Genomic DNA, 22,686 nt, shown 5'->3' on the forward strand with positions numbered 1-22,686 from the left:
AGTATTAACACCCATCTTACTGAGCACCCACTAGATGCCAGGCAGTGAACACAAAGACTTTTCTTGTAGCCAAGGGGCCACCAGTGCCATGAAGGGGACAGAGCAGTAAACAAATCAAGCATTTCAAAGCACTAGGTCATTGAATGTGGATTTTTAGGGGAATGAACACAGGGCATTGCAGAAACACAGGGGAAGGCTGTAATGACTGTAATGAGCTTCTGGAACAGTGATGGGGTCTTAGGATGGTTGAAAGGACATCTGTGCAAATGGAACAGTCTGAAAAAATGCTTGAAATCTGGAAACAGTATGATGCATTTGGAGTGATAAATAATTGCTAGAGTGTAAGGTAGGAATATTGGGAGATGATGTTAGTATCTATGCCAATAAACAGAATAGTGATTTGGGAGAGAAAATATTTACACTTCTTAGACCAAAATCTTTCCATATTTTAACCTCTTTATCAGAAACTTTATTAAGTGCTCCTATAATGTAATTTTGTTGGCCTTGCTTGAGTTAATGTGTATATCTGAAAGAAATAAAACATTTGTATAGTTTGGTCTTTGGGGAATGCTGCTTTTGGTATTCTGACTTAGTTCCGAGGTTGCACACAGCACAGGTATATTTAGACTGTGTAAAAGAAAGACATTTTGAACAAATTGTCATATTCTCACATATCTTAACTGCAAGAGACTGTCCACGGTCTTTTTTTTTTTTTTAAGATTTTATTTATTTATTTGACAGAGACACAGTGAGAGAGAGAGAGAGAGCACAAGCAGGGGGAGTGGGAGAGGGAGAAGCAGGCTTCCCACACAGCAGGGAGCCTGATGCGGGGCTTGATTGAAGGAGCCTGGGACCACAACCTGAGCCCAAGGCAGGTGCTTAACCACTGAGCCACCCAGGCGCCCTGTCCATGGTCTGTTTTACCTCACAGAGCATTCCATGTTGATAAGCTATAGGTGAAGTGGGGACTAAATAGAATTCTATACTAGGGATGGCAGATTCAATGATAAAGAACGTTCTTCAGAACAAAAGTCTTGTCTTTTTATTAGTTAATACCTAGAGACTGGGCTGGTTACTGTCTTCTCTTGATAAGCGTAGTACATTAATTTTAAAAGTAGGGCCTTTATATTCCAAACTTGTGGCATGATTGTCACTTCTATTTAAGTAGCCGTGCCCGTAGCATGTGTCTTCACATGCTTGGTGAAGACAAACCCAAGCATGTCGCCTTCTCTGCCACAGAACCGGAAGGGGCGGGGGGAATGGGGGGTGGCCCGGTAGAGTTAGCCTTGAGATTGGCTCATGTTGCTGTTTCTTCACACCGAAGAGAAACCATGGTATGTTAGCAAGAATCTCAATGTCAGAAAGAGGGAGGTGACTCGGGGCTGAGGTCCCTCCCACTCCTAAAGAAAGTGCAGCTGCGTGGTTTTAATATGCACGGCAGGAGCTCTCAGCAGCTCGATGATATATAGTGCATTAATGTTGAAAAGATAAACACATTTGGAGAGCGCAGGAAGGGCCTTGTGTTTTTATGTTAGCAGAATGCTTCCTAATGAATAAGAATGTGCTGCTGGCTTCACAGAGCCATATGGCAGCTTTTCTAATTTTAGTTGGTGCAGATGCATAATTCTCTGGTTTTACCTTCTAGAACCTTTGAGATGCTCCATAACTTTCCCCATAATATTTAATCTCCAGCGCTGGGCCAGAAATTGCCTGTCATTGTCTCAGTGACTTGGCTGCACGTGTGCCTTGCTGTGCCGGGTTTGACGGTTGCTTCACCTGAAGTCATCCAGCTCCTAAATGCAAGAAAAGATGAAAATTGTGGATCTATTCCCACTAGAGTCTTAAAATTTGTTGTGGAGGTGATTAGACTTGTGTTTGACGTCAGTGTGCTGAAAAATTGATAGTTTCTGGGTGAGTGATTTTACTCATTTTGAAGCAGTGGAATTAATTATAAAATCCGCATAAAGTATCAGGTTCTCGTCTAGTCAAAGATTCTAATACTTTAAATAACACTGCTTCGGTAAAAGCGACTATCCTCATGCTTGACCCAACATCCAAGTAACTTTTAAACTGCTGCTTGGCTTCACATGTCAGAGGCATCGGAACCTGGGCAGAGCTGACATTTTTCTACATACATGTAAAGACCCAGTGATTACCTTTTCGCTGATGTATTTTTACAGAGTGAATAATTGATATTTGTTTGAATTCTGACTTCTTAAAGATAGACTAATTTCCACAAGTTTTCCAGTCTCTTCAGATGGTTAAAAAAACCATGTCCCTAACGGCCACATCATCCTGTCCTCCCAATGGGCGTATAGGGTTCTAAGACTTCATCAGTGGTGGTTGCCACCGCTGCTGCTGGGCTTACAGCAATTATGTGGCTGTCCCTTGAGCCAAGACTGCCATCCCTGCGAGGAGATAGCACTCTGTTCTGCTGATGGTTTCTGGGAAGAATCTTGGAATGTATGTTCTTGGTTCAGTTGCCTAATAAACAAATAGACAAAACTCGTGATGTTACCAAAAATCAGTTAAGTGATGTTTTAAAAGAACATGTAAGGATCTTTTTTAAAAATTACCATCCCCTAATTTAAAAATAGCTAATTGTAGTTTGTTGTTGTTTTGTTGTTTGTTTTTTTTTTTTTGAGATAAATACATGTTTTGCTAGGATCACAGCTTCTGATTTGTTGCTATTCTCACCAGAAACTTAAATTTTACTTTCAAATTTGTGTCTGTAGATGCCAGTGATAAAGAGCAACTTAATCCAGTTGCTTCAAAAAATATCTGTATTTTAAAATCACTTACCTTTCTGGAGATCAAATGCTTCCCTAGTCACTTTTCCTTTTGTTCTAAGAGACAACATGAACAATAATTACTTGTAAAGAAAAGCATATGGAATATAATATTAATGATTTTCCCTCGGTTTGTGGTATGAGTCATCCTAACGCAGTCCCTGAAGAGATGGGGTTTTGTTCTTTGCTTTGAAACTGGAAATCTAATTAATTGGTATTGGATTTCTGGAATGCAGGCAAATGGAGGAAGGAACTGGACGGGATTGCTCCCGAAGCAGCCACCCGGGCGGGAAGGGACGCTCAGAGAAAGATTACAGAGGCATCCTCGGACAGTCTCTCATCAGGGTTTTGCATTTGTAAAACTGTGCTATTAAAAAGATCATAGCTGTTTTATGGCATTTTTATCTTTGGGGGGAATGAGGAAGAAAGGAAGAACGTTATTATTTTTATTGTTACTCTCTTAGGCCATATTCTTTATCTAAAAAGAATAACTTTAATGCTGAAAGTGCAGCAGAAAGAAAGAGAAGTCAAGGCACGAAGGAGAAATCTTTCTGTAGGCTCTGAAAATTAAATTTTATCATCCCTTTTTTCGATTTAAGAGTTCCATCTATAATAATGAGATTTCATAGGGTTTGACCATATGAAACTCCGGGACATCCTTCTACTCTCGAGTTTACTGAAGGATATTTTTGTAACAGAATGTATTTTTATGGCTAATGGATGCAAAATATAGAAAAGCAAATATAATTTGTGACCACTGAGAAAACTGTCTAAAAATATTAAATAGTGTGTTTTGGTATAGTAATGCTGTACTTACAGAGGTATAAATGTATCTAAGGATTTAAGCTTATTTATATCTGGCCCTTAAAAATAGCATACTAATTACTGAAAGGTTCCATCAGGATACCAGTATATGTCCAGTTATCATAATAATGTATCTCTCACTAGAGTACTTTCCTTCACCTCGTATTTAATTTCAAGGTTCAGCTGAACGTTGAACAGAACTAGTAATTACCTCATGAAAAGGACCCAAAAACAAAAATTCATGGCCAGTTTAATTTAGATTTCACTTACATTGGTAAAGCCATACTTCTGCATGTTTTCTATCATTTTGTATTATTGATTTTATTCTCTTTAATATTGAGAAATGATGAAAGCACAAATTCAATGCAGAATTGAATACTAGATGACAGATTAGTTGAAATGCATACAATGCAAACATTTAGTGAGGACAGGAGTGAAAAGCCCCAGATTCTTTACCCTTTGTCTCTATTTCATATTTACTCTCTGAATAGTGAAAATTTCCCATTCCCTTACTTACACGAATGTATCGTGTAAATATTGCAACATTCTCTTACAAATTATCAGTAGACTCATTTAGAGTTTTTTTTTCAAAGCGTATGTTCTACTAATAGAATTTTCAAGTTGATCTTGTGAAATTTGTGTTGTTTTCATTTTTAGTCAGGGATTCCTCGAATTCCAGCTTAGACAAACTTTTTGCCAACGTTCCTTAGCTTAGCATTGGTTTTCAGAGGCCAGGCTGACATTTTCTCGGAGCCAGATGCCACATGTCCATTCCCACCGGTTTCCTTCTTAGGCTCTTAGTTCTGCCATCCACTTGCTTATCCTGCCGAGTCCAACCCAGATACAACGTACGTGAAGTATTTTCAGCTACGTCCAGCGATTTTTATCTCTTCTTTGAACTTTAAGTTAGTTCCTTGCAATTATCCCTGCCTTACTCTCATTTAGTTCAATTGTAATTGTTTTACCCTCCCAGCTAGATTTAATCTCTCAGCTGACAAGGAGTCTCACTCTACTCGCACCACATGCACAGCGAGGCAGGGGACACAGAGACAGAGAGACTGCTGAACAGATCCCATTGTTACTGCATGATTTCCTCATGGCGGACACTCGGGCTCTGGGACTTCCTGTTAGCGGCTTTTCTTCTCTGAAAGATTTATCAGTTGAATGTGATAAAGAGAAAAAAATGGCATGTCTTACCATCACCAGTAATTTTTCAAGAGGATCATTGTTTTTATACAAACACATGTTTTGTCAGATCTGAATTCTCTCCTTTAAATTTTAGGCTCTTACCTTAAATTTCATCTGATCTGTAGATTTTAGGCTCTTATCTTAAATTTCATCTGATCTTTAGATTTCTAGAATAAAAGGCAGTGCACTTATGATCCTCATTCTACATATTTTCTGCTAAGAGTTCAAAATTCAGTGTCTGAGCAAGTTGCTAGAATAGTTAGGACACCCCAGCAGGGAAGTTTCTCAGTGTTTAGGAAAACCTGCATGATTGGGTTTTCTTACATTGTTTTTTAAATTCCACAAAATATTCAAGGATGAATTGAGGAAAAATGGGTCTTAAGAATGACAAGCAGATCCTCAAAATGTGTAAACATCTCACAAGGTATATCTACTGTCTTTAAAAGGCTTGGAAACAGATTATCACAGATACTGGTTTTTTTGTTTTTCTTTTTTTAATTTATTTTGCTCAAAAAATTGCATTATCATAGACCCCACAGGAAACAAGAATTTCTTACTGTTGTGAATGCAGAGTCTCATATGTCAAGTAGCCTGCTGTTTCCTAGCAGTCAGCAGTTGAGGCGGAATTGCCCTGTGATCAGTAAGTAGCTTGTGCTTCACGTCTCACTTTCCCCCAACATAAATCTGAATTCACCAGTCCATTCTTGAAAAAGAACAAAACTGCCAGCTTCAACAGTGGAAGGATGAGAGAACTGGAGACCTGAGAGAACACCCGATGCCCTGAAACTTACTGAGTAAGGCAGGGCAAGACGATCTGTTTTATTTCCTCAGGAAACCCTTTCCCTGTATTTCTGACCCTGCCTATCTGTCCCATTCCTCCCCCTGCACCCTTAGGAGGCTGTTTTGCCTAAAGGGGGGAACTGTATTCCTTTTTCCACCCCCTCCCACCTCCAGTGGCCTCTTCCATATCTGGGAATACATGCCCGACATGCATCTGGTCTGTTAGCCTCCAAATCCTTAGTGAAAACCTGCTCTGAAACAGGGATGGTGCCTGTTGCGGCTGCAGACACATTGCCCCCTTCCTGAAACTTACCTTCCGAGGGGGATTGAGAACTATTTCCTAGACTGTGCTTATTCCAGGTAGTGGGGAGGACTGCATACCTTCCTAGGAAGAGGTACCAGAATGTCATGCAAAGAAAGCCTTTCTATTCCTCAGACTCTGATAGCTGCTCTCTGGGGAGGCTGTCTTCTCATGTACACCATTCTGGTCTAAGAATCCTGGCTGCTGCCACCGGAGGCTCCTGATGGGAGCACAGCACTCCTGCCAACAGCGAGGAAGCGGAGCAAAGGCTGCGATTGCCTCTTTTTGTGGGCTCTCGGCACATCGCGCTCACAGTGCCGCAACACTAAAGACAAAAATGAATTAGGATACAGGAAGACCACATAAATATATAATATCCATTTTATGAGTTTTAAGATTTAATATTAATGAAACTCAGGATCCTTAGGCCCGAAGCCTGCTGGGACCTCCACAGTACCCAGCTGCTAAATTAGATGAACTTGCAGTTGATCAGGTTGGTTCTGTCCCTGGACTGGTGGGTAGGAAAGGGAGTGGAAACCGAAGAGAAATCTGTAGCCTTACAGAGTGAACCAGCATAGGGTAGGAAAAAAGAAAGGTATATGCTCCAGTTTGCATGTACATGAAGAATATTTGGCAATGAAAAAGATTCTAGGAAAATGGGGATGGCCTTGGGGGAGGGAGGTCATATGCAGTAATTGTCTGGAAAGCCTGAGGTGTTTCCTGCCACAATGATGCTGAGGAATTGGGCTGAGACCAAGCCTGCAGAAAGAGCCAGGAGGTAAGGTACCCAGCCATCAGGAGCTAGGGAAGGCAGCAAGAAGAGAACTAAATGAAGACTGACAGATCCTCACGTACTTACTGAGTTGTAAAGGCTACCAGAAAAGTCATCTCTCTCTCTCTCTCTCTCTGTTAAAGATTTATTTATTTGTTTTAGGGGCGGGGAGAGGGAGAGAGAGAGAGAAAATCTCAAGCAGACTTTGCGCTGAGCAAGTATCCCAGTGTGGGGCTCCATCTCACAACCCTGAGATCACAGCCTGAGCTGACATCAAGAGTCAGAGGCCCGAGCAACTGAGCCACCCAGGCGCCTCAAGTCCTGTGTCTCTTAATGGGATGCCACAATTACTCAGATCTAAGGAGGTGAACCAAGAATATAGTAATTGGAAAAGCAGATACAGTCTCCTTGTGATAAGCTCTGCGAAGAAGTTACTACATTTGGAACTCTACTACCTAAGGAAGAACTAACACACACAGATAGGCTAGTAGTAAGTTGGGTTTGTAAACTACTTTATAGTTTTTAGGACGTATTTTACCTGTCACCCAGTTTTCTCCTGTCACAGCACATCGTGTACAGAAGGCAGGTCCTCTACGGCCTTAAAAAGTTGGAATGACTTCCTCTGGCTCGTCCTTCTAAATGGCTGAACTTAACCTTGAGCTCACACTGGTCATCTTCCCTTTCTCACTGAGTGTACATGTGGCAGTGGCAAGATTTGGAGGACCTGCATAATTCCTAATTATGTTCTAGGTTCTCGGGGATAAGTGAAGTTTTCCAGATCTTCAGAATACTCTGTAGGGGTGCCTGGGTGGCTCAGTGGGTTGAGCCTCTACCTTCGGCTCAGGTCATGATCCCAGGGGCCTGGGATCGAGTCCCGCATAGGGCTCTCTGCTCGGCAGGGAGCCTGCTTCTCCTCATCTCTCTCTCTGTCTGTCTCTCTGCCTATTTGTGATCTCTCTATCAAATAAATAAATAAAATCTTTTAGAATACTCTGTAAAATCTTTTTTACCAAAAAAAAAAAAGGAGGAGGAGGAGGGACAGCCAAATTTACCAAGGTCATGAAAGCAGGTTGATCCTGAGTACTAAATTGATTTACAACTCTCTTTATTTGCATTTAATTACAATGCTGACATGCAGTGTAAACAAGGATATAATTTATTCAGGTACAAATAATTGACACATTGTTTTTGTGTTGTTTTCTCGCAAGTTGATGCTATGTATCTGTGAAGCTTTAAACTTTTTTGATGTTCTTAAAATAATGAGTTTGCATATATGTGGATAACTGTGCACCTGTTTGTTCTCTGAGAATTATCCATGATGGGGCACTGTCCCAGGCCCTCCCCCAGGCCCAAATGCTGCCTCTCACGTTGTAACGCTGGAGCCCATTCAGGGCAGCCACTGAACCCCTCCCAGTGCCTGAAAGGGTGCCTCTTCTCTCTTCCATTAATCGGTGAGCACCTTCCACGGGATTGGGACCCCTCTTTCAGGATACTCCTGTGTGAGCGCGGCAGGAGGTGGAGCAGTACAGGCATCCAGACGTGAGAGCACGTCAGGTGGGGGCAGCTGTAGCAGGAGTGACTTCCCCTTCCTTCCTTCTTGAAATACCTGCAAATGCACCTCTGGTTATGCTCCTGAGTCCTGAACAACAGACCTCTCGTTATCCTAGTTTGCGAAGTCCCTGGAGCAGGGACTAATTGTGCCGTAGCGTGTAACAGTTTTGTAGTTGAGGGAAAAAATGCTTGTCGGGGACTAGCACGAAACCACTAAACTCATTTTACCAACTGCCTGGGAGGGTCTCTGAGCCCCACATTCTGGAGGTGAAAAGGTGGTGTTGTGTTCCTGCTTCCAGCAGCATCTCCCATTCGGCAGCGGTGTAGACGGACTTGAACTCTTCCAGCGCCCCGGCTGATTCCACTGGAGATCTTACAGATCATTACAGTGACGATGTTTCTGTGTCATTCTGTCCCTGAAGAAGCACAGCCATTTAATTCACACTTCTGTTTATTGCAGAAAAAGCAGCAGCCGCCAACGTAGATGAAGTGCAGAAATCAGACGTGTCCTCAACCGGGCAGGGAGTCATCGACAAGGATGCGCTGGGGCCTATGATGCTTGAGGTAGCGTACCCTCGTTCAGGCTCTGCCCCTACCCTGCCGTTGGTCATCACGTTATTATGTTCCCTTCTCAGGTGGATATAATTTCAGGACAATCTGCACTTAGTTTTCACTCGTAAAGCTTGAAGTACTGCTGACTTCTGGAGCTTACTGGTACATACGTACCTGACTCCAGATTTCAGCCTATATACATTTCCCAGTAATAACAGAGCATTGCCTGAGCTAGATTATAAATGGACAAAGGAAGCATTTGTTTTGGAAAATCATGCTCACAAGTCCTATTAAATTCAGCAATAGAATTTTCATTTGAAATATTCCCCCAATTCTTAGATTTTACATATGCCATGTATGGATGTCCATACAGGCAGTTAAAATTCGAGGACCAGATGGAGGCTTAAGTTTTTTATTTATGCTGCTTCAAACTAGTTTATCTCGTAAAGATGAAAACGGCAGTAATAGGCAGAGCTGTTCAGGTAAGCATCACAAGTGTAGTGGTTGGTCTTAACTCCCTGTTCTTTATTAACTTTCAGAAGTTTTATGACCAGACTCCTGTCTAGGATTTGTGAAGTCTCGTTTTCCTCTTTTATTAGCTAGTACAGTATTAAACACCAAGTGCTTTGCTGTACCTATTCCGAAATTAAAATTCAAGATGTAGGCTACGGGAAGATGAGGGGAAAAAATGTCGGTGAATATATAACAAGAAGCAGAGGAGCCCTGAGACATAAATTATGTCAGATCTCAGGATAATTTACTCTGCCGATGATATGATGAGATTGAAAATTACCGCATGGCCGCAAGCTGGGCGGCATCGTCACGTAGAATCACTTACCTTGTGGCAATAGCTGCCCGTATAGGAGAAAGTAGGATTTTTAAAGCAAAAATTACCAATAATTGCCCCCTTTCTTTCAGTTGGTACATGTGATGATCTTTATTTTTAGAGAATATCATTCTGTGAAAATTTATCCTACTCTTGGAAGGTGGGGTGGGGGGACACAGAAAAAATAAAAATAAAAAATTGTCTGACCGAGTCTTTGTATTTAGAAATGACAAGATTATTGACCCTGGCCCTGCTAGCCAAAGGACTTTAAATGACCCTGTGTTGTCCCTTGCTTATTCCTCTTGAGTCACTAGCTTGACAGTATCCAAGTACAGTTTTCAGGGAAAAAGCAAAAACACACTTAACCTGATTTTCCAGAGTCAACAAGGAAAGCCAGAGTGCTACTTCCTGCTTGGTTCTAAGAAGCAGATCAGAGAACTCTAACCAGGTGGACTATTTAGAATTAAATAAAAATAGAGAGGTTTCTGTGAAAAAATTTTTAATTATAAACAAAACTGATTTGGAAATTATGGTAATCTAAATTATTAACTTATTAGGAAATTCCCAGATGTCTGCATTGGTTCCCTATATGGGGAAAGATTACAGTAGGGTGGAAACTCCTGAAAAGATTATTGAGACTTCTAAAAAGGCATGTTTGGAGTAACCACAAGACTATGATTCAGGCCCTCTGAGAGCAAGTTTATTGATTATAGAAATCAGACTGCTGGGTATCAGTGGGCTTTCTCTCACAAAATCAGACCAGCATATTTACTGTTTAAAAATAGTCTTCTGAGGCGCCTGGGTGGCTCAACTGGGTTAAAGCCTCTGCCTTCAGCTCAGATCATGATCCCAAGGTCCTGGGATCGAGCCCCGCATTGGGCTCTCTGCTCAGCAGGGAGCCTGCTTTCCCCTCTCTCTCTGCCTGCCTCTCTGCCTACTTGTGATCTCTGTCTGTCAAATAAATAAATTTTTAAAAAAATAGTCTTCTGAGAATTCAGTGGCAAGGACTTCTGTGGCAGGACTTCGGTGCTGAATAGGTTAGAGGATTAATGCTCAAATCTAGTGACTTAAGGTTTGAAGTCTTTATCCCTGTTTACATGGAATAATTTAAACAGGGAAAACTTGTTCTCGCTGAGCTGTTCCTAGGCATAGATGCACACTCATGCTTACATCATAGCATAGTGGTTGCTAGGCAACAAAACCAAATGTCAGTTTTTTTCATCAGAGCATATCACAGTGTACTTTAAAAAACACAGTCTTATAAGATGAAACACTTTCATCTTTCAGTCATACTATGCTATAAATCAGTCTTTTTGTCATGGTGCAAAGCAGTGGGGAGCTCTCTGCATTTTCAAAAGGGAACTATAGGTAATATAATTACGAAAATCCCTGCGAATGTATATCCGAAGCAGTTAGTTTAGAAAGACACGTGGCACATAACTCATCAACTGACTTCCTTCCTTTCCCCCTTCACAGACATACACCCGCATGCGCTTACTCACACGAGGCTTTCAAGGGTTGCTGCCAACCTGTTGTGGAAGGCCATTTACATACAGTCTTGCTTTGCCCTGCACATTGTTCACACCATTGGTAAAACCTGACAGAATATTTCAGAAAGACTTAAAATTGAATGGTGTTACTTTTTTTTTTTTTTTTTTAAAGAGCTATTCACTGGTGCCTTATGGTCATTTCTAATTTGAGAGAGCACTTAGTTTTGTGATGAAAATAGAATTAAAGATGGAATATATTCAAAGAAAGCTCACAAAATAGGAGCCTGTTAAGTAATAACTTAAGGAAAAAGCAAACTAGGATAAAAGTAAATACTTCGTGCCCCAGCCATACACATTGTCATGTCAATATGTACACGTAACATTCATGTTAAAAACAATAGTAAATACATAGCACAGGGAAGCTGTGTGACACAAGCTGAGTAGACCAGGAGGCCCTATGTCAAGGTGTGCCTGATCAGTATCAAGCCTTCTGTAGTCTTTTTTTTTTTTAAAGATTTTATTTATTTATTTGACAGAGAGAGTGAGATCACAAGTAGGCAGAGCAGCAGGCAGAGAGAGAGGGGGAAGAAGGCTCCCTGCTGAGCAGAGAGCCCGATGTGGGGCTCCATCCCAGGGCCCTGAGATCATGACCTGAGCCAAAGGCAGAGGCTTAACCCACGGAGCCACCCAGGTGCCCCAGGCTTCTGTAGTCTTGATCGCTCACCTAATCTGTAAAACAGGGCTCTGACAAGCACAGACCCAAAAGGAAAAGGAGGAGTCACAAAGAGAAACTCACTAAACTCTCAACTTCCATATCACCAAGGTGAACATGATAGGAAAAGATTTGGGGCAAACACTGAAGTAGAACTCTTCTGCAGAGTAATCGCAAGCCAGAGCTTTTGAGTCCACCTGGATTCAGATTCCAGCTCTGCCACTGACTGAGTCAGAAAAGCTTATATAAACCACTGCCCCTCTTAGAGCCTCAGTTTCTTCCTCCTCTGCTAATTGAAGAGGGTAGCACATTCCTTCCAGAGTTGTAAATATTCAGATGACCCGATGTGTTTGGGCACAGTAAACATGCTCGGTAGTTACTCTCATTATCTTTATTTCCTGAAATGATCCTAGAGTCTTTCTGTCCTGCCCTAATCTAGATTGGAATGACAGCAAGGAGGAGTGGGGCCAAGCCACACGGCAGGAAAATGTTAATGTTATCTAGGTGGTTAGGGACCTTCATCTCCATGACTAGGGAACAAGTCATAGAGAAGGGCACAGTTCCTTAAGTTTCCAGTTGTCACTGTCAAAAACCAAAACCTCAAGTCCCCTTCCAGTCTTCAGACTCTACGGCTGAGGTCTCAGCGTGTGGTCCCCGTTGCCATTATCGGAGAGATACTTACTTACTTCCCAAACCCTTCCCCTAAACAATAAAGGATTGATGTTTGAGGACACCTGCAGTTCTTTTCATTTAAACCCTGGCAGCTTTAAAGATAGCAAAGTTTGGGGTTTCTTAATCCTTAAACTGAAGGAAAATTATTGATGACCCTTTCCTCCCATTGTGTCACATGAGAAATGGGTAGAACATAATCGCTTTGTACTGGGTTGGTAACGTAAGCGTTGTCCTTGGCCAGGTGGAGTCCATCAGTATAATTTGGAAAATACAGATAAATGCCTGCACTTACATGGCAGTAGTTATCTCCTGATAACATAACAGAGTTAATATTTGTCATTTAGTTTGCGAGAAGAATCCCTGATCTAGGCTCTCTCCCACTTACTAAGACAGAACAATTTCACCACACGAAAATGTATTCATTGTTCCCCAAAACTAGGAGAGAGGCGAGAGAGAGAGAAATCCCTTTTTTGTCCATGTGTGAATTCCACCCTTTCCCTTAAGGGGATCATCCCTTCTTAACAGCTGGATATGATTTTTCTCTTGTGTCCTTTCTAACATGGTTTGTGCCTTTTCCCTTAGGCCCTTGATGGGTTCTTCTTTGTAGTGAACCTGGAAGGCAACGTTGTATTTGTTTCAGAGAACGTGACACAATACCTAAGGTATAACCAAGAAGAGCTGATGAACAAAAGTGTATATAGCATCCTGCATGTTGGGGACCACACTGAATTTGTCAAAAACCTGCTGCCAAAGTCTATAGGTAAATGCTTATCTGCTGCTCCCTCCTCTCCCATGGTTGGAGGGGGTCACATAGAGCTGGGTGGTATGTCAGTTGGGGATAAGGGTAACTGGGTAGTTCTTCAGAGAGGCTTATATTAACTATTTAAGCTTCAAAGTCATGGAGAAGAGGACATCTGCAGATAGTGATCTTGAAGGAAAGATTGTTTTGATCCTCTATTTAAAGTATATGAAAATAGTTCAGATGGAAGGGACTCCTGTGGCAACGGTTTTCATGGGGTTTGTTTCATTGTTTTTTGAGGGGGTGCCACACTGCCCCCCCACTCTGGGCAGGGCCAGCCGCCTCTGATTGGGCTTGTGCTCCTTGGTTCTAAGAAGTAGAAGGTCATGAGAAGTTTGAGATTGGACTTGAGAAAAACAAAATTTTGAGTGCTGCTAATGAAGAGAGTCTGTGTGTGGGTGCCTCCAGTATCCTGAGGCCATGACATTAAGGAATAAGTGGCACATGGAGGGTCAGATGCTGTCGGGCCGATAGCCCTGAGTGGGCTCTTCCATATTCCAGATGCTTTGGTGGCTCTGCCTCCTTACCCACTCTCCCTGGTCCATAGCGCCGAATTCCTGTCTCTCTAAAGATGCTCTCCAAGGGTGTCTAGGAGTCTCGAGGGCCACGGTTTCAAGTGGGTGGTTCGCAGCGTGGGCCCACCTTCCTTGCTGCTCCAGAGTATTGCCGTTCCCACTTACTAAGTGGTTCTTTTTTTAATATTCTCACTTCGACTGATGATGCTAAGAACATCTTCACAGATAAAAGGAAGTGCATATTTTAGTACAGAATAAGGTCAAGTCCTGAGTTAGCAAGTATTTCTGTTCTTTTTTTTTTCAAACGGTTTCTATTAGCCGGTCTTATTGTTACCGCAGTAAATAGGAGAAGGCCCTTTTTGAATTCCATGAGGGCTAGCGTTTCCTTGGCAGGATAACCCTTTGTTCAAAGTGACTGCAACAGTAAGACAAAACATATGAATATTCATGTGAGATTCTTTTATTATATTCTGTAGTAAATGAACAAGAAAATGGGATTTCTTCAGGTAACTAATATTTCAGATCTCTTCAGTAATTTGATGACTTCCTCAAAGGACCTGTACTTATTAATTCACTATTATTAATTCACTTGTCTAAAGAGCTCTTTTCCTGACTTTATACTGTACTTCTTTTATATTTTAAAAATTACTTATTAACCTGAGTTAATAAGAACTCTTTTTTTCTTTCTTCTTTGATTTTTCTCTTTGTAGTATCCATTATGTAAATAAGCTTTTAAGAATACCGATGGCGGAAGAAACTTCCCAAATGTCTGCACAACGTATAAAGCTAGCTATGGTTCCTCCTGTGATTCCAAAACAGTTTCTTGGAGTTAACTTGATATTTCCTTTGTTCTTTCCAGGGTGTGTTTTCTTTTTTATTCCTTTGCAGCCCAGTGGCTATGGGCTTAGCATCGCATTCACCAGAGCACCTAGATATCCTTTTAAGTATTTTCTCACGAGTGAGCTTTGAGAGTGTGTTTGCTTATCTTAACCACTGGCCCTTATTTTTCGATCCGCTCTTTCACTGCCCTACTGATTGTAATATTTTTTAGATAAAACATAAAGAACAGTAAAGAAAAGGATACCAAACTGAGTATTAGGATTGGTTCTGATTCCAGCTCTAATTTTATTTCTCTTGATTGCTTTAACCCATTTCCCCAAAAAAGTGTCTTTCCTCTGTGTCGTTCTCTCTTGAATTAATACGTTTCTAAGGATTCACACTAAAGTAGAAGACATGTGACGTAGCCTTTCCCTTGGTAAAAAATAAATGATATTAGCAGGGCCTCTGCAGGGAGTTTTCAGTCGACTTGAGGAAATGTGCATGAAACAAAATAGAGTCATTCAGCAACAGCTGACTTACACAATACATACCAAAATTTCTGTAAAATTCTACGGAAGAAAGGTCTGGGAGAGACGGAGATAATGAGATCTCGGCCTCAGAGCCGAGTACGCTGGGCTGGGAGAAATAGTGGCAGATAAGGTGGCAGGAGCACCGGTGTCCCTGTGTGACCAGGTGTGGAGGCTGGTGGGGGAGGTCTGTGCTGGCCAGCATGGGGGATCTGGTTAGACGGGTAAGATGGCGCTGCTTAGTGAGATTTAGTCCATCAGTTCCAGTGGCCTTCTTATCCCTGACTATCTTAAACAAGATAGTGTATCTTCTGTGCCCAGTGCAGGCCCCACTAGCTACACATGCCTACTGAGCATTTGCAATTTCAATAATGCCACTGGGGGACTGAATTTTGTATTTTATTAAGTTTACATTTACCTAGCCACTAGTGGCAGCCCTACTAGAGAAGCTTATCCCTGACTATCCCTGACTTATCAAGTCTGCATCCTCTTAAAGAGCTTGATGCGTGTGGCACTTGGTGCCAGTTCCAGATTTTTGAGCAGGGATAACATATCTAAAGGGCGTAAAATATCTAAAGTACAAGTAGGTTGAACCAGATTTCCAAGACAACAGAGTAAGGAAAATCCAAAAATGAAGAGCAGTGTCCTAATAATAGTCATCCAAGGCCTGACCTTGAAGGAAGGAGTCAGGGTGAAGAGTAAGAGGGTTAAAAGTTATTTTGGAAATCCCAAGCATTTTTCCCAGCTTGTTTAACATCAGCATCATTTCGATAATTTGGCAGCAGCAAGCCTGGTGTTGGTTTGTAATTGTTGGATTGCTTTTACCTCCCTCAGTGAATGGGGGATCCTGGTCTGGCGAACTTCCTAGGCGGAATAGCCATACCTTCAATTGTCGGATGCTGGTAAAACCTCTACCTGATTCGGAAGAGGAAGGTCATGATAACCAGGAAGCACACCAGAAATATGAAACTATGCAGTGCTTTGCTGTCTCTCAACCAAAGTCCATCAAAGAAGAAGGAGAAGGTAGGACAAAATCTGCAGGCTGTCTTACATGTCTGTGTGTTTATCCCTGTGCTGCTTTTTTCATACTTAATTATCTAAAATGAGTGGCCACACAAAGAAGAATTTAGAAATGGTTTCTCCATTCTCTTTAACCTACTTAATTCTTGTGATAAATTCATCTTTTTAAAAGATTTTTATGTATTTGTCAGAGAGAGTGCACGCAAGCACAGGCAAGGGGGCAGGGACAGGCAGAAGTAAAAAGCAGACTCCCCGCTGAGCTGGGAGCCTGACATGGGAGTTGATCCCAGGACCATGGGGTCATGACCTGAGCTGAAGCCAGACGCCCAACTGACTGAGCCACCCAAGTATCCCTTAAGTTCGATTTTTTAAGTCTTTAGAACAGTACTATTCAGTAGAATGTTCTGCAGTCATGGCAGTATTGTGTATCTTCTGTGCCCAGTGCAGGCCCCACTAGCTACACATGCCTACTGAGCATTTGCAATTTCAATAATGCCACTGGGGGACTGAATTTTGTATTTTATTAAGTTTACATTTACCTAGCCACTAGTGGCAGCCCTACTAGAGAAGCTCTGGTAATAGTTAAGCTTCCCGGGGATCCGAGGCTCCTCTGGATTGTCTACTGCAAGCAGCGAGCCTCAGACCTAGAAAAATGCGCAAGTACAAACAGTATTTTTCATATACTTTCTGGGGGTTCATGGATTCCATACAATTGATCCATGGATGCAGGGTCCAGAATGCAGTGTACTAGAATGATCCATAAGAGAGGATAGAGATGGGAGTGACTGAGGGAGAGGATTTCAAGCTCTCAAGTTCTTAGTCTCTTCCTCTTAAAGGACATGGCTATAGCATCCACCCGGATGCCCTCCAAGCAAGCCATACTGTGCCGCTGAGTGTCCCTCTCTCCTCTGAGGCTTTGAAAGAGAGAAGGTGCAGAGGGGCATTCGGGGGTGAAAACCTAACGGGCTTTATCATCAGACACGCCTGCTCCTCATTCAGCCGCTTCCCAACTCTGGCTTTGGGCCAGTCTTTTGACCTCTTTGAGCATCAGTTTGCTCTCTTCTCTCATCAAATGAGGTCAACAATGCTAGTATCAGAGTAAGGATTAAATGAATACACCTGAACCATGATCAGCATTAAATAGTCCAGAACGTCCCCAACTTCCAATGGTTTGACTTAACTGTTCTTTGACATTAGGACTGTGCAAAAGCCATACACAGTCAGTAGAAACTATACTTCAAATTTTATAATTCAACTCTTTGCCTGGGCTAGTGATATGCCTACAGTCCTCTCTCAGGATGCTGGGCAGCGACAGCGAGCCACAGCAGAAGCCACACTTCCGAGGGTTATGCACCCATTGTGTCATTCGCCTTCAGTGTAGTATCTGGTAAATTACATGAGTGGTCAGCACTTCATGAAAACACAGGCTTTGTGTGAGATGATGTTGCCCAACTGTAGACTAGTGTGTCTGAGCACATTTAAGATGGCCATGGCTAAGTTACGATGTTTGGTAGGTTAGATGTAGTAAATGCATTTTCACCTTACAGTATTTTCATCTAAAAATAGGTTTGTCAAGGGGGGCACGTGGGTGTCTCATCCAGGTGAACGTCTGACTCTTGGTTTCAGCTCAGGTCGTGATCTCAGGGTCTTGGGCTCAAGCCCCACGTCAGGCTCCACACTCAGCAGCGAGTCTGCTTGTCTCTTCCTCCCTCTGCCCCTGTCCCTACTTTTGCACTCTCGCTCTCTTTCTCTCTCTCTCGCTCGCTCTCTCAAATAAGTAAATCTTTAAAAAGAATAATAAAAATAGGTTTATCAGGATGTAACCCCATTGTAAGTTGAGGAAGATCTGTAGTTCATTCTTTTTTTTTTAAGAATGTGAAAGTAATTTGTAATTTAAATTTTATTGAAAAGTAATGGAGCTCTCATAGATGACATAATTTTTTCAAAATTAAGTTTTTACGTAAGTATGCAATGTTGAGGGATCTTTTTTTCTTTTTATGCAACATACTAAGTGCTGCCAATTCACCCATCTAGGATGCCATTCCAAAGTGGAAAAAAAAGATATAGCTGATCTAATTTGTGGTTTTGTGCTGTATATTTAAACATTTTTGTACATTTAAAGTCTGGTTCTCAGTGTTAACACAGTATGGCTGAGGAGGATTTCCGAGCCATAATGTGCTTGGGTTCGAATCCTGGCTTCACCAGCTTTGTACGGTGTTAGGCAACTTACTGAAACTCTGTGCTGTGGTTTCCTCCTGTGTTAAATGGGGAGAACTCCAGTACCTGCCTCATAGAGCTGGCACAAGGACGAAACAAACCGGGAGCCTCTAAAGCAGCTAAAAAAGATGTCTGCCTCATAGTGTGTGCTCAGATATTTAGCTTTTTATTATGTTGAGAACGAGGATTACATTTATATTTGGGATACCCACTATTCCTGGGTATATATATATATATTTTAAGATTTTTATTTATTTATTTGACAGGCAGAGATCACAAGCAGGCAGACAGGCAGGCAGAGAGAGAAGGAGGGGAAACAGGCTCCGTGCTGAGCAGAGAGCCCAATGCAGGGCTCGATCTCAGGACCCTGGGATCATGACCTGAGCCGAAGGCAGAGGCTTTAACCCACTGAGCCACCCAGGCACCCTTCCTGGGTATATTTAAAGAACTCCTTCCCCAGATTTCAAGACGAGCAATCATAAATCAAGGACATAAGATATGAAGACTTTTTTGACCTTTTTTCCCAGCATTTTGAAATTGAAAGAGCTACACAGTGTGCCCTGCATGTTACAAAGATAAATAAAACATTACCCTGTTCTCTAGAAGTGAACACAGATGAATAAAACAATGTCAGTGGGTAAGGAATGAAGGCTCAGCATGGCTCTATGAGAAGCCAGCCAGGGCCGAGATTCGACCAGTAACGCAGCCGCTCTGGCGCATGCTGCACTTTCCAGGATTTGTTCTCCAAGTCACCTCCAGCCTTGGAGGTTCTTGGTTTGAAAGCGCATATTGCCATTCTGGGGGCAGCCGCATCGTTGGGTAGAGGGGACGTCTAGTGTTCCGGTAGCGTAGTGAACCAAAAACTCAAAAAACAAATGCTTGACAGAGCAGAGTATGGGATTTGAGTTTTCATCATCTGTGTATTGATGTTGAAATGAGCTGCTTGTCGAGGTCCACCACGCTCCCCCGCTGTCCCTGGGAAGGTGGCTGCAGATCATTGGAGCCCCTGTGGTGGGTGGACTTCGGCCACATGTGTCCCTGGCTTCAGTGGTCTCCCCCGACCTCTCCTAGCTCTTCGTGCACAGCACGCCCTTGTCCGTCCCCCAGCTCTTCCCACTCAGGCAGGGAGAGGGCGAAGCCAGGGGTGGGGGGGGGTGCAGGGTGCACAGTATTCTGTCGTCCCTCCCGCACTGATTGGCAAGGTCGCATTTTCATAAATACACTTGAGTTTGTGTGACGCGCTGGAAAGGCCTAATGTGGTAACTATGAATGTATGTGATTGAAGATTTGCAGTCCTGCTTGATTTGTGTGGCAAGAAGAGTTCCTATGAAGGAGAGACCAGTTCTTCCCTCATCAGAAAGTTTTACTACTCGCCAAGATCTCCAAGGTACATTTTCTCTCCAAAGCAATCATTTGAGAATATCGACCTATTCGTAAGGCAGGGGCTCTGTTCAGGAGATAACAAAGAAGCTGGGGATGGTGATGGGTGCCTGGGCAGAAGCCTCGAGGCGCCACAGGAAGGAGAGGGAGGGACACTTCTTTTCACTGTCCGCCCTTTCGGTCCATGTACTTGTGCTGCCTATTCTAAAGAAGGACATTTTTCTCTTGTAAAATGCTAATCACTTCCAGACACAGTAGATGAGTGTGTAGGTGTAATGCTTGCTGTCGTTTCATAGGCAAGATCACTTCACTGGACACAAGCACCATGAGGGCAGCCATGAAACCAGGCTGGGAGGACCTGGTGAGAAGGTGCATTCAGAAGTTCCACGCGCAGCATGAAGGGGAGGCTGTGTCCTATGCTAAGAGGCATCATCATGAAGGTAAGCGTCCCCACGTGCCACTCCTCTTGGAGTTGACATTGCTGCATGACTGCTTCCTGCGGGAGCTTTCTCTGAAACCGTGAGCCTGAAGTTCACCTCAGGAAACTTGGATCTGTTGACTTTGTATGTTTAGATGTGGTTGCATCGTCTAGCCATCTAAATGTCGCCATCTAAAGGAAAATTTAAGAGGCGCCTGGGTGGCTCAGAGGGTTAAGCCTCTGCCTTCTGCTCAGGTCATGGTCTCAGGGTCCTGGGATCGAGCCCCACATCAGGCTCTCTGCTCAGTGGGAGCCTGCTTCCCCCTGTCTCTGTTTGCCTCGCTGCCTACTTGTGATCTCTCTCTCTGTGTCAAATAAATAAATAAAATCTTAAAAAAAAAAAAAGAAAATTTAATAGAACCTATAAGACAGAAGAATGAGATAAATCAGAGATCATTTCATAAAAACAGAAGAAAGGGAAGGAAAGAGATCATTTTTTCTGATCCCAAGGCTTCTGTATATAAATATGACTATTTAATAAGGGGCCAGTTAATATCAAAAGAAATCTCTGAATCAAAGAAAATCTGGAAATAAGAATGAAGTGAAATTTGCAAGAGCAGCTGAATTCCTAGTAGAGGGGACAGTGAGACCCTGGGCTCTCCTTCCAGATGATGACCCCTGAAGATGTTTCTAGAAGGCCCAAAAAATGAAGTCACTTGTCTTGAGGTCACAGGTCAGCTAGACTGACAGTTAATTAGCAAGATGGCTAGAACTAAACCCAGGATTTTGAAGTCCTACGCCAGTAATAATAGCAGCCCTCCTGGGCACGTGGTCTTTGTGCAGTTACCTTCCTTCTTTACACTGTCTTGTGGACCCTCAGCACAACTGTGAGGTAGGTGTTAGGACTCAAGCTGGAGATGGGGACCTAGAAGCAGGTGAAATGACTGGCTTGTCAGCACTGGAGCCTAACTTGCCATCCCTCTCCTGTGCAGTCCCTCTGCTCTGCTGCTTCTGGAGCTCTTCGTGCTCAATCACATTTCCTCAAGTGCCTTCTGGTTTCTTGTTCGATCTGTGAGAACGAAGAAAAACTGCCTTTCCCTGGCACTTATTCAGAACTAAGTGGGGGAAGGAGACACTTCTCCTGATCTTTCGGTCCTCTCGTGCACACTGCATGTCCTGGCAGGGGGCACCTGGGTAGGAGGCCTGGATTACCAGGGAGGGGCTATGAGGCCTGGGACCAGTGGGGCCCAGCAGAGTGTGCCTGGTAACTCGGTTTGGCAGATTGTTACATTTTGGCAGAAAAAAAAGTCCTAACACCCAATTGAAGACAGAGTTTTAGGTTGTCCTCTTCCATTTAATGTGCCTCTTTGACCTTAGCATTTTACCAGTAGTGTTCATATGCTTACACTCTGTGCTTTAAGGTCACTTACAGAAAAGTACAAATCATAGTAGATGACCTCTCTCCCCATCCCCTTATTTTTGTCTCATCTTATTCCTCTTTTCATCTTATTTATCCTTCTTAAAAGTAAGTACATAATCCAGCAATTTGTGCCTTTCAGCATCTTTCTCTAAGTTGGAAGGAATGATGAAGTAAAGATTCTATATTTGGCAGAAATCAGTATTTAACCTACCATTTCACTAGATCTGGTTTAAAATTTAAAAAATAGTAACAATGGGGGTGCCTGGGCAGCTCAGTTAGTTAAGCCTCTGACTCTTGTTTTTGGCTCAGGTCATGATCTCCAGAGTGATGAGATTGAGCCCCAAGCTCAGCTCCGTGCTCTGCTGGACGTGAAGCCTGCTTGAGATTCTCCCTCCCTCTCTTTCTTGCTCGTGCACGCTCGCTCTCTCACTCCCTCAAATAAATCTTTCCCAAAAAATAGTAACAACAGGGGGCACCTAGGCATCTCAGTTGATGAAGCATCTGACTCCAAGGTCCTGATCTAAGGTTTGTGAGATCAAGGCCCAAGCTCAGCAAGGAGTCACTTCTCCTTCTCCCTCCGTTTCCCACCACTTGTGCCCTCTGTCTCACTCAAATTAATAAATAAAAATTCTTTTAAAAATAATAAAATAAAAAACAGTAAGAATAAGAAATGTGGGTAAGAAATCACCATGAGCAAACACATTCAGTGTCCTTGAGCCCTGAGTAGCAGTGTCCTACACTCAACTCTGTGGTCTTCCGATTCCTTACGGAAGGGTTTGCAGAAATGTACCAGGCACTGTGGTAGGCTTAAACAGGCGGGACCCACTGAAGGGAAACTACAAAACATATGAAATACCCTGCATCCAAACGTATGAAGTAGGTAAGTTCGAAGGTAATCAATCACATTGAGTAAAAATCTACAAGTTTGTGTTTAAATGGAAGAGCTTCCAAAATGAATTCAGGTGCATGCTTAACTATGTCTAATTAAGTAGAGATGTTTGGTGTAGACCAGATGGAAATAGAAAATCTTAAGGGATCACAGATGAAATCCAAATATGTAAGTTTTTCAAAATAGGAATCCTATTATAAATATTGTATTTATTCTGCCTTATAGGAACCTACTCACTGCAAAAA

The 22,686-nt window shown here is 42.6% G+C and overlaps 1 protein-coding gene across 8 annotated transcripts in view; it reads left to right on the top strand.

The window, feature by feature from the left end:
• Window positions 1-22,686, top strand: part of NCOA2 (nuclear receptor coactivator 2) — a 303,163-nt gene that overhangs the window by 232,512 nt on the left and 47,965 nt on the right. For 7 of the 8 annotated variants that reach the window (XM_045063213.1, XM_045063214.1, XM_045063208.1 and 4 more), the window contains 5 exons: window positions 8,646-8,749; window positions 13,020-13,197; window positions 15,932-16,120; window positions 19,620-19,721; window positions 20,011-20,154. In XM_045063213.1, coding sequence (XP_044919148.1) covers window positions 8,646-8,749; window positions 13,020-13,197; window positions 15,932-16,120; window positions 19,620-19,721; window positions 20,011-20,154 — 717 coding nt within the window. Of the gene's footprint in view, window positions 1-8,645; window positions 8,750-13,019; window positions 13,198-15,931; window positions 16,121-19,619; window positions 19,722-20,010; window positions 20,155-22,686 lie in introns of those variants that run through there. The other variant, XM_045063215.1, reaches the window with a different exon arrangement.

This window comes from Mustela putorius, unplaced genomic scaffold (genome assembly GCF_011764305.1).
Source record: "Mustela putorius furo isolate JIRA1106 unplaced genomic scaffold, ASM1176430v1.1 tig00003846_pilon_pilon_pilon, whole genome shotgun sequence".
Classification (NCBI taxonomy): Eukaryota; Metazoa; Chordata; class Mammalia; order Carnivora; family Mustelidae; genus Mustela; species Mustela putorius.